At 42.9% G+C, this 12694-nt stretch overlaps 1 protein-coding gene across 1 annotated transcript in view; it reads right to left on the bottom strand.

Annotated features, from left to right (window-relative positions):
* Positions 1 to 12694, bottom strand: part of LOC101663178 (sphingosine-1-phosphate lyase 1) — a gene marked incomplete at its 5' end in the record, with an annotated part of 65351 nt that overhangs the window by 42321 nt on the left and 10336 nt on the right. Inside the window, 1 exon segment of the mRNA XM_004701147.2 lies at positions 2946 to 3111. Coding sequence (XP_004701204.2) covers positions 2946 to 3111 — 166 coding nt within the window.

Raw genomic sequence — 12694 nt, 5'->3', positions numbered from 1 at the left:
ACTTGACATCTGGTTCCACCCGATTCAGATTGAGATACAGGCACATTGGTCACAGAACTTCAAGCTGGGACTTCTAGCCTATCTGTATTTTCAAAATTTCCTATATTGAACATGTATTTATTTTGTATTAGAAAACAGTACATGTTACAAAAACAAAACAATAAAAAATGTCTTGGAGGCCAACCCACAAAGATTTAGATGTCATTTCCCATTAATAGATGGTTATTCATGGTTTTCTCATGACTGCTCATTGCCCAGACTATTCCTGTTGGAACACTAAGGGCAGGTAAACCCAAGGAGGCTGTGCCTTTCCTGCCAGTTCAGCAAATCACAAGGGCACAGTGAGCTGCAGAACCACACATGAGGTGAACCCCAAACAGACTGTGTAATCACAGCAAGGAAACACAAATCTCGCTAGCCCAAACTTGCTTTCACAAATGCACCTTCTTCAAAAGAAACGTGTCATTTCTGCTGCTCCTCAGTCCTGTGAATGGGACACTTCTTGTGAGATGGCAGATACCACACTCATCAGACAAAGGCTTCCTGAGAGAGAAACAAGCCAGAGCAGAAAGACAGGGCTTTCCCCACAGCCAGAGCCAAGTGCAGCCACTCTACACAGTTACGAGACAATCTGGCAAAGAGTAGGAATGGAGACAGGAGAACTTTTTAAAACTCGAGAGTGAACTAAAACATTTAGATAGTTTGGTCACGCCTCATTCCACTTTAATTCAAAAGCACTAAGCACTGCATTTTGCCTCTTGGTTGTCATGTTTTGCAACGCTTACTAGGTCTGGAATAGAACAATGGCTACCTGCATGGTGAAGATATATATATATATATATATATTTACATATATCATATACATATATAACACACACATTATCAAAACACAAAGCCTATCTTCTAAAGTTGACGTTACTGAGGGAAGAGGAAGTAAGCAGAAATGTACAATTAAAGAGGCCAGTCAATCTGCTAAGGAGGTTAACTCAGATGCCCTACGATAAGGTGACCGGATTTTAACATTGGTAAAGGAGGACACCATTGACAAAACTCATATCCTGGCGAAATAGGCACATGGAAGCTAAAAACCGTATACCATAGTTGTCATGCATTCTTTCCCAAAATTGGGACTTTTTAAAAATGCCGCGGGATGTGGGAAAAATTGTTAAAAATCGGGACTGTCCTGCCAAAAGCGGGATGTCTGGTCACCTTACAAAAATGAGAGATGATGGGCAGAGAGATTGCTATAGAAGATTCTCCAAAAACTCTACCTTTTGTGTTTGGATAAAATTAAGCAAAAGCTACCAAGCACAGCCTACTGGGGAAAACGATTCACAAAGTACTACCAGGCAGCAGGACTCTGGGTGAGGAAAAAGAGGTGGGCAAGAGAGGGGCTTAAACCTTAGGAAGAAGGAAGGATTTGCTAGCTGACCACTTAGACATTTATGCACCTTGTTCAAAAGAAAAGTGTCTTTTCTGCTGCTCCTCAGAGTACTGCCTAAGCAACAGCCTTGTCAATCAAGCGTCCTGAGTTGTCACTGCCTAAGGAGCTCAAGGGACACTACCCCTGAAATGAAAGTTCTGCTCTAAGAGGACAGGGACCCTATATTACTTGTATCAGTATCACAGGAGCCTCGCACAGTGCCTACCCAATAATGGGGACGCAGATGGTCGCTGCATGAATGTTATTCTAATTTCAGCTAATTTTTATTGAGATGAATAAGCTAAAATGAAAGCAATAAATTCCTGTTTTAGGAACTCCAGGCAAGAAACCAGAATTCCAGACGGTTTCAGTCACACTGTGATATCTATGGATCCTTCTAAAGTCTAATTTCTGAGGCGTTTCTATGTAAGCTGCTCTAATAAAGATGTGGGGAGGTGTCTGAGCTGACTTCACAAGAAGGAAGGGGACTCAGTTACCAGAACAAAGTCCATCTCTATCAGATGGAGGTCAGACATGCCTTCACCTTCCAACCTTCTCACTAATTCTGACACCAACCCGAAACTCTATTTCTCTACTGGGCTCAATAATGCCTTGAAATGGCCACAAAGGGCTCACAGACAGCACTCCCTAGTATGGAGGTCGTTGAGGAAGTTAACAGGTTACAATTCAGGATCAAAAATTCTCAGGATACAGTTCTTCCAATTAGGAGAACTCTTCTGGGCTGTGCCCCCAGGCACACCTCTCTCAGGTCCTCCATCTCTCAGGCATGTGGTCCCTTGGCCTCTTCCCTGCCCAGGCAACATTACTAAGCTCTTTTAGAATTGCCAGTAAATGCACACCACTCTACGTTAAGCTTCAGCCTGAAGGCTCTCAGCTATTGCTGGCCACATCAGCAAACCCAGCTCCCTCACTAAGTGCCTGGGAAGTTCTTACTTTGCAAGAGAGCCTCCTGACCAGTGGCACTCACTTTCCCTGTCTCTGTGTACTCGGATTCTGGGTGCTGCTGCTGCTGCTGCTGCTCCTGCGCCATGGCTCTGCTACGTCCTTGGCCTTACAACTCTGTCTCTTGGGGTGAAGAGGTTCGGTGTGTGCGGGATTCTTGAGGTCCAAAGGAGGTTCTCCACTCTCAGCTCTTCTCTCTTAATGGTAGTGAATCTCCTCTCCCTGCTTGTTACTCAGACCCAACAGACAAGATGGAAATATACCCAACCCGCATGGTCTCACCGTCATTTGGTGGGAGTCACCAAGACAATGGTTAGAAGAGCCATATCAAGAACATCAATGTACCACAGCTGCAACCCAAGGAAACCAACATAAATGGCATTCACACTTGTACAATAGTTCTATTATAACCTTACCAACTGTAACGTATTGTACAGCTTTCCGATGAAACAGATTTTAAAAATCAGAACCAAACAAAAACTCACGACATCGGGTCATGAGTTTCAATGATAGGAAAATGCCACCTCAATGCCTTTCCCGAGAATGACAGTATACTTACTCTCTTGCTGGAAGACAAATTCATATACCCAGACCACCAACAGGGTCCACAGAACACTCCATGCTATTAGCTGCCATGGCTCATATTTGGTGCAGTGCCCATTGATGTAATTCTTGGCCTTTGTGGAGTACACTTCCAAAATCTCAAAGTAGGGCTCAAAGACCTTCTAGAAATGCAAGAGAAAATAAGAAACATTACTCTCAGAAAGAAAACACAGTGTGTTCTTTGTTGCTTAACTCTCCTTTTCCAAACTCAAGGCCATTCACACTCAGGCCCCACCCAGCAATACTCTTGTCATCTCTGGATCGCTCTAGCTCCTGCTCTAGGGGCACCTGTGCATACAGCCACTCACCAGCTCTGTGGACGTGGACAAGGTCTCTTCTGTGAAACAAAAAGCCTGAGCTAGTTCATCACTTCAACTCTCAGACTCTCTAGTGCAGTGGTTCTCAACCTTCCTAATGCTACCACCCTTTAATACAGTTCCTCATGTTGTGGTGACCCCCAACTATAAAATTATTTTCAATGTTACTCCATAACTGTAATTTTGCTACTGTTATGGATCGGGTGGCCCCTGTGAAAGTCATTTTTGACCCCCGAAGGGGTCGCAACCCACAGGTTGAGAACGGCTGCTCTCAAAGTAACCCTCTCTGCTTGAATGTCATTTCTTTTCTCCACATTATTTCAACCTGCCCCATTCTTTTTCCGGTAAAGGGCCAGAGAGCAAATATTTCTAGGCTTGGTGAGCCACATCATTACAATTAAAGTCAGTGAAAAAGCAACCACAGACAAGGTGCAATCATATAAGAGAGGTTCTGTTTCAATAGAAATTTCGTTTACGGGCACTAAGTTTTCCTATCAGTTTCGAACGTTAAAAACTATCTTCTTTGGTTTTTTGGTGTTCGGCTTTTTAATTTTAAAAAAGAACAATCATTTTTAGTTCATGCGCTGCACAAAAATGGGGGCTGGCTGGGTTTACCACTAGGCCATCATTGGCCCACACCTGCTCTAAGTCCATATTTGACCATAAGGCTCTTAATGCCAGGGAGTGTAGCTAATAATTATTTTATCCCTCACAATGCCTGGCACTAAAACAAAGGGGGACATCCTCTATAAATTAACCAGAAAACTCCACTCAAGAGAATAATCTTGCACTTTAAATGTTCCTTGTGAATTCACCTGTGACTCAGTCTACAGCTTATCACAACAACCTGTCTTGCAGCTTCCTCACCTCTTTCTTATGGGCCCGACTCTGTGGGTAAGCTCCTGGAGGAGAGCCCCTATCACGGTGCCCTGAACAAAACAGGTTTATCTGATAGCTTGTTATTCGTTCACCTATTTACCATTCATTAAATAAGGCTTAAGTCAGTACAAGAGGAAGACTAAACTTTTACTTCGCTAATAGTTGCAGTGTCGGAAACTGACCGGGGCAGTTCTACCCTTTCCTATAGGGTTGTTATGAGTCGGCATCGACTCGGTGGCAATGAGTTTGGTTTGGTTTTTGCATACAGCACTAGTCTTTGCCCTTAACTGGGTTTACAATCAATTGGGAGAAGCATGCGTGCACACACATACACATACACACAGACAATCAAATTCTCCAGGATAAAAGCTATAGCAAGGATGTAAGTGAAATGCTAAGGAAGGCCTCTCCTAACATGACTTGAGAGGAAATGGAGAAGATATGGCAACAAATAAAATAAACCTGGTTAAAAACGTCATCCCAGGCAGAGAGATTAGCAGCATACATAAAGAGAGCCTGGGGCGTTAGAAAATAGCAACATGTTCTATGTGGTTAGAGTGCAAGCTACATGAGGGCAAAGATCATATCCATCAAATCCAGCACTAAATCCCCAACATACGGCAGAGTGCATGGCACACCGTTTGTACTCTAAAAACCTGCACAGTGGCTGGCAGTGACTGAGTGAATAAGCAGACAGATCAGACACCTGAGACTACAAAAAGCGTCTTAAAAATACATTTCACTAAACATGAGAGGGAGTTGAAATAGATAGGAATCTTTTGTAAAGTCCTCTATCAGTATAGTTTTAAATGTACACATTTATTTTGACCAGAAATGTCACTTGTTGGTATCTACATACCTGTACATGTGCACAAAGAGACATGTCCAAGGAGGTTCACCTTGGTATTCTTTATAAGAACAAAGGAGAACATATATGAATGATGTAAATGTCTCTTAACAGGGCCTAGATGTTCAGTAAACAATGGTGTATGCATTTTATGTGCCCATAGTGTACAACATCAAAAAAACAGATCCACAGCAATTCCATTGAACTTTTCTATGACTGAAGGTTGAGTTTTAAAAAAATTACAAAATGAAAACAAAATAGGAGCATGTATTGTTAAGTACGCAAGGGTTTTTTGTTGTTTTACTTTGAAGATAATTTGGAGGGAGACTGAGTAGAAGGCAGGCAGTGGTTAGAGTAAAAAACTTGGGTTAATTGCAAAAATAGTCCAGGGGAGAACTAAACTGGATTTGACCTTCGGGAGTAAAACAGAGATTTTTAAAAAGTACTATGAATGAATATGAAAAGGAGCCCCAATTGTGCAATTTTTACACTCTTGGCTGTTAACCAAAAGGTTAGCAGTTTGAACCCACTAGAAGCTCTGCAAGAGAAACTAGCTGTCAATGTAAAGATTGCTGTTCTTCATAAAGACTGTGTGCCATTGGGTTGGCCCAGACTCACAGCCTAAAAAATTCCATAGTCAAGTTGTGTAGGGTGTCTCTGAGTTGGAAATGACTCAACACTTCAGACTGAAGGACAGTTTGGGAAACGGAACTAGCATAGTTTGGAAACTTACTAGATACGGGAGGCGTGGAATTAGGAAGTGGGGCCCAAAAGCCCACTGCTATTGAGTCTACTGAGTCACTCTACCAGACAGAGTATAACTGCCCCTTCGGGTTTCCAAGAGTATACACCTTTACAAGAGCCAAGAGTCTCATCTTTCTTCCTTGGATGGCTGGCGGGTGTGAACCACCTACTTTGTGGTTAGTACCATAACACCTAACAGTGGGAAGAATCAAACAGTTCCAAAGTTTGAGAGAGCAGGTGACATCATCAACCATGATAAGACTAGAAGAGGCAAGAAAGATTAAGAAGGTAAAAGAGATTTTTAGAGAAAGGTCATTGATACTGGTTTAAGTTAGGTTTCTATTGGATATCCACATGCAATGTTCTAGTAGGAGTATGATAACTTAGGAGGACAGGTGTTCGATGAATGTTTGTTGAAAGCATTTATACCCTTAGCAATTATACTGTGGTGTATAAAGTAATTAACTTTAGGCAAGAATTGGGTTCCCTAGAGGGCCATCCATGGAAACAGCTTATTTGCAACCCCACCATAGCTCTTGGAGGCCATTCCCAAGAGCCCACTGTTGCTATCAACAATATCCATCCCGCAGAACAGCAGCCATGCTGCTCAAAATCTAAGACAGGCCAGAGGGGTCTAGCATCATCACAAGTATTTTTTGATCCCCGTCATTATGAAGAACCTTCCAGCATTAAAGTCGTGCTTAAACCATACGGTTGAAGAATGTGTAGAAGGGGATGACAGAAGGATAATCATTTGGATCAGCTTTTCTTCTGATAACGATGATGTGGTTGTGTGCTGTGGAACTGATTCCAATTCGCAGCAACCCCAAAGGACAGAGTGGAACTGCCTAGGGTTCCCTCTGATAAATACTAGTTTCTAAAATACGCAGCAAATAGAGGTTTTCAATGTCAAAAGATATCTGTAGATACTTAGCAAATAAAAATAAATAACTGGCAAATAACCAGGAAATGAAAACTAACTTAATTTTTTTTTCAAACATCAAGATTCATGCATAAAGACATTGCTCATTGAGATGTATAAAATTATATTCAGTAAGAATATATATTTTTGGTAACCACTATGCTAAGATGATCATGGGAGTCCTGGAACTCCAAAAGGATACTTTAAGAGGAGGTCTACTTGCTCTTACTCTAAAAGCAAAAGGAGGCTAAATTGGGTAACTCCTGGAAAACATTTTTAGTAGTGGACTGAAATTAAAAACTCAAATTCCCTGCCACAGGGGTCAATTCAGACTCAACAAAGTAGAACTGGCCTGTGGGTTTCCAAAGCTATAAATATTTACCAAAGCAGAAAGTCTCATCTTTCTCAGCCTGCTGGCTTTGTCCCAAGGTCTTTCACCAGCCCTCGGTTACTACAAACAACCTAGGCTCCCCAGTGATGGCAGTCACAAGACTGCCAGCTCTCAGCATTATTGGGCTCTGTGGGGTCATGCATTTATCTCTTTGGAAAAAAAGGATGAGGCAGTCTCTAAGGACCTTAAAACTAGCACAACCCCCCGCGCTGGGCCCTGATGCAATACTCCAACTCTTGGGAAGCACTGAGTCTAAGAGCTGGACGGCACCCTCGGGATCAAGCCCAGCATTGGCTCTTTATAAGCAGAGACCGCAAGGTGAACGGTGGGCCAAAGTTCAAGACTAGGAACACAATCCTTCAGACTTGCTATTCAGACCTCGTTCAAGTCTTGAGTCTTGGTGTCCATTGGCAGGGATCACCAAACACATAGGTTCCCAATTTTATTTTGCCTACTTCCCCCTTTACAGAAAAAGAAAATTACTCAATGCCACTGACAATTAAAAGCTTTTGTACTATAGCCCATAATCCAGGATAAAGACTAGCAGCACCCCACCCCCAACTGAATCATTCAGTGCCCCCAGGGGGTAGTGTCACTCATTTGGAGAAACACTAGTTTAACACATAGAATCCAACAGCATCCTCAAAGCTTTCTTTTCACAGGCCACGTTCCTGGCAGAATCCACCCTGGATATATGGTGCAGCTCATAACGAACTAATATTGGATAGCCCAGGCCATGACTGTGGATAAACCCTGAGCTAGAGATGGCATCAGCACTGCTGGAATTGTAATTACTATTTTATGTGCTTGTGCTGCAGCAATAAGCACCTTATCTATGTACACCTGCATATATATATCTATAATACAATACTTAGGCTCCTATTTATTTCATATCAGTCTATGGGAACGATGAATGGTCATCAGTGAAGACCACCAACTTAGTATGCATGTCCTCACAAATATCTCACTAATCTGTGCTTCCATTTCTTTATGCAGATTAGAACAGATACAAGACTAACAGATTCACAAAATAAAGTGGGGCATGTGTGTGTATGACTTCAACCCTTTCTTAACAAAACCGCTTTGGCACAGTTTCCAGAAGTAATGCATTCCTTCTTTCATATTTTTTATAAAAATTGGAAATACAGTAGAGAAAAATATAAAATGAAAGGACTTTTATCAATGGATATACATTCATTATTGTCATTAGAGAAGAACACAATTCTTTAAAAAAGTATAATGTTAAAGGAAAAAAACAAATTCTGATAAACCTTAATCGTATGACCATCCAAGAAGCTACTGTTAAATGAGTCAATTAACCAGTTTCTCTCCTCATGTTCATTACATCCTAATCTAATGGTTGAGGTGTTGGCTGATGCTGAAAAGACATCTAACCAGGACTGAATAAACCCTATCATCCTTAGACAGCAAACAACTAGTAGAATTCACAGGCACTACTAGTAGCCCACTATACTCAGTGATAAAGGACCCTTTCCACTCCCAAATCAATCCAAGGCACTCTAGTGAATATAACGTAGTCGCAAGTTCTGCTTGAAAATTCTAGTCTGCAAACTATGAATTTGAGGCCTGTTACATGTTAAACCAGTGAGCTTCAAACTTTTCAACAGACCCACAAAAATTTCTTCTACAACTCAATCTAGTACACATATTAACCCAAGCCACGAAACGAAAAAGTTTTAAAATAACCCCAACCTAACTTATTACCTGTGATACACTCATCTCTTTCCAAACTCACAAAGCTAGTAAAGCTGAGTCTTTGGGGGCAGGAGGCTGACTTGTGGAGTGGCTTACCTCAGGGCACTTAATTGGAAGAGTTGGGCTTGTTGACACAAGGAAGTGGAACCAAGTGGCTCTGGGCTGAGCCTTACTAGGTTGGGGTGCCTCTGGGCACTTAATTTATGGGCTGTTTGCTGACCCATGGAGCTTGAGTTTAATGCCTTCAGGCTAAGGCTTACAGTGGAGGGTATGCCCCACTGAGACCTAAAAGAACTTTGTAACATGACCTGATAAACAAGTGTATCCTGAGCACTTCTCACTTGCATTAGAACCTGCGGACTTCTTTAATACTGTGTGAGTTTGTGCAGCCATTGGAGTGGGCATTAGAAATATGAGATGAAGTGCAGAGCACTTAAGATAGCACATTCACGACCAGCAGGAGCCAGAGGTAGAGTAAGCCCTCTGTATCCTGAGATTCCTGTGCAGGGATCTCCTTGACCCAGACGACAGCTGACCCTGCCGTGAGCAGCCCAATGTGTAGCCCATTTTGCTACCACATCAAAAGTTTCCATCAACAATCCTGCAGGGAGGATTTGTTTTTCTTCGTCTTCCATTTTCTTCACCTCTAATCATCAAAAACAGAACAAAGCCGTGGTGGTCAAGTTCATTCTGACTCTAAGGCAGCGTAGAACTGCTCTCGAGGGTTTCCAAGACTGTAAATCGATACAGTCTCCTCTTTCTCCAAGAAGCAGGTAGTTGCAATTAGCAGCCCAACACTTAAGCCACTGCATCACCAGGGCTCATTCACCTCTAATATTATTATATTATTCAAAACAGCTTCTCCAGAAGAGTCTGAAGTACAAGCTTTAAGGCAGGGACAGACTATTAAGGAAAAGGAGAACTTGTTTCAGCTAGCTTACCCGCTGCCTTACATACCTACAGATCAAATGGTGGGTCCTCCAAGGGCTGAGATTCCCATTACAGAGTAAAGCGTAAATACAGAAAAGGCCCAATTTGCCTACTTATTCTCATAACAAAGAAAAGAGAGCTACTTGGATCTTATTTCTACCACATTGTGCAGAACTTCAAAGTGTAGAGTAAACAAGAAAACAATACTGTCTTTAAAGCTCAAAAAAAAAAAAAGCACATCAGAAGCCCAAAGGGGAAATTCCCATGGGTCATTAACGAAAAAGAAGTTGAGCAACAGAACCAAACAACCATTCCAAGCAAGTACAAATGACTGTGATACAGAGATGTTTGAAGAGAGTGACTCACCATTGGTTACAAGTTACAGAACAAATCATATACTTCCTCCAAAATACCATGTGACTCTTCCAACCCATAGTGACCCTATAGGGCAGAACAGATCTGCTGTTCCATAAAGTTTCCGAGGCTATAAATCATCACAGAAGTAGACTTCCCCATCTACTGCATTTGGAACCACATACCCTGTGCTTAACCATTACACCATCAGAACTCCTGATGTAAGTTGAGTCAGGAGACTCAGTAAGTGGGAAGGAAGGTTCTCTCCAATGCAAGTCCCACCGAGACCCAGCTGGTCTCCTAACAAAGCAGACAGGCAATGCTCCTGGGAAAGCCAAGTTTCTGAGCTCATCAAAGCTCACTCAAGGGCTGAAAGTCTATGTCAGGTGGCATTTACTTATTTACTTATGGTCGTGGCAAGGCCTCAAGGGAAGACAGGTGTTGATTCTGTCAGCCAACAATTCTGAACACATCAAGCAAGGCACTACACCAAAAAACAAATCATTACCATCCAGTCGATTCTGCATACAATTTCCAAGACTGCAAATCTCTGTGGGAGCAAATAGCCTCGTCTTTCTCTTGCAGAGCGGCTGGTGGTTTTGAACCACCGGAAGTCCACTGTGTGCCCAATGGTGCCACTAGGGTTCCCAACAAGGCACTAGAATAAGAGCACCCTCAGTGCCTTCACACTGATTCCAACTCATGGCGACAGCGTGTGTTTCAGAGCAGAACTGCTTCAAGGGAGCAAGTTCTTGGCTGTAATCTTTTTGGAAGCAGATTGCCAGATCTTTCTCCTGGAGTGCTGCTAAGTGAGTGGCTGAACGCAAAACTAGTAGAAACTTGGCTAAAACTAAGTTCAATATGCAAAGGCACATTTGTTTAACATACTGTCAGCATAAGGCAAGTCAGTGAAGTGTGGGGGAAAGGATTGTGGAAACTTGTAGATGGCTTGTTGCTAACCACACTATGAACTCCCAGAGTATGCGTACGCCAAAACCTCTTGCCAGTGAGTCCATTCCACCTGTTGCAGGATAGAGCTGCTCCCCAGGGTTCTCAAGGCATGACCTTGCAGACACTGAGCATCAAACTGCTTCTGAGGAGCCTCTGTGGAAGTTCAAACTGCCAGTCTTTCAGTCCAGTGCTTACTGATTTGCACCACTTAGGGACTCTTCAAAATTCACTGCAATTGAGTGGATTCTTGCGCATGGTCACCCAAAAGGACAAGGTAGCACTGCCACTGTGGGTTTCCATAGCTTTTTATAGGAGTAGAGAGCCTCATCTTTCTTCCAGCTGGTGGATTTGGTAGATTTGAACTGCTGACCTTGCATTCAGCAGCCTAATGCACAACTGCTCCACCACCAGGCTCCTTCGGGACTTAACTTAGGGCTAGCTAAATGGCTTACTCTGTGGATACACAGAGGTTACCTGTCAAGGTACAAAAGAAAAGCCTAAGTAACAACTACTCACTATCCATTGAAGATTCAAACTCCCTCCCATAGGATTTATTCTGACTTACAGTGATCCTACAAGTCAGAATAAAAGTGCCCCCTGGGTTTCCAAGACTGTAATTCTTTTCAGGAGTGGAAAGCCTCATCTTTCTCCAAGGGCACCTGGTAGTTTCAAACTGTTGCCCTTGCAGTTAGCATGCCAAGTCCTAACCCGCTATGTCTAGCAATGAGGCTTCCTTGGATAAGTGGGGAGTTTTCATACATGCAGGGTGTGATAGTTAGGTGATTGTGCCAACCTGGTCAACAGAAACATGTGAGATTAATCAGGTTACAGTTTGATTAGAGAGCAGAGATAAATGGCTCTGTAAGGCCTGTCCCCCTCTCTCTTGCTCTCTGATGATCAGAGCAGTGTGCTGCTGCTTTACCTAGTTCTCTGCCTCAACTTGAAAGCTACACTACCTGTGGGCCAAACCAACCCATGGATTGTGTCCCTAAAGGGTGGGGCTCCTTTGCGACCTGCTTTGCCATGCTGCTGGTGTTTACACTGCTTGAGCTTGAGGCTGGTGGACCCTGTCTCCTTGCTTGAGTTTGATATCCCATCCAGGCCTGCTTTGCTAAAACTCCGAGCTACTGACTGTTGCTAACACACCCTGCTGTTTGCTACCTGTGGGCAGAGAGTCTGCCTGTCTTGCCTGAGGGAAGACTCTGGTATCTGCTTCCTCATCCTTTGACCTGGCAGCCCACCTGAGTTGAAGGACTTCCAGTATATTAACTAGTCCACAGAAGTGAGTTGAACTGAGCCCTCTGTACTGCTGTGTGGACTAATTAGCTGTTATCTTCCTTGCTGTATAAACCTATCCTCTTATAGATACATAATCATAAGTGTCTTGGTTTTGTTTCTCTAGAGAACCCTGCCCAACACAAAGGGGAAGTTGGGACCTCCCTAAAATTACCACAATTGAAGGAATTACCATTCCCACACTTACCTTACAGAATTCTGTCTTTCTGTCACTGAGGTTACTGAAGGTTAAGACTTTCAAAATGTGTAGAAATCCCCCTTGTGCAACAGTCATGTGGCTTTTAAAGATGAGGAATCCTGAATCTATGCTGAGAAGTACGACCTAAGGAAGCTGTGATGGCTCATTCTCTGGAAGTTT

The sequence above is a fragment of the Echinops telfairi genome, unplaced genomic scaffold, assembly GCF_000313985.2.
Source record: "Echinops telfairi isolate 266 unplaced genomic scaffold, ASM31398v2 ScPeMD7_70;HRSCAF=299, whole genome shotgun sequence".
Lineage (NCBI taxonomy): Eukaryota > Metazoa > Chordata > Mammalia > Afrosoricida > Tenrecidae > Echinops > Echinops telfairi.
Note: the sequence above shows the minus strand (reverse complement) of the source record. Positions and strands in the feature narration are given on the sequence as shown.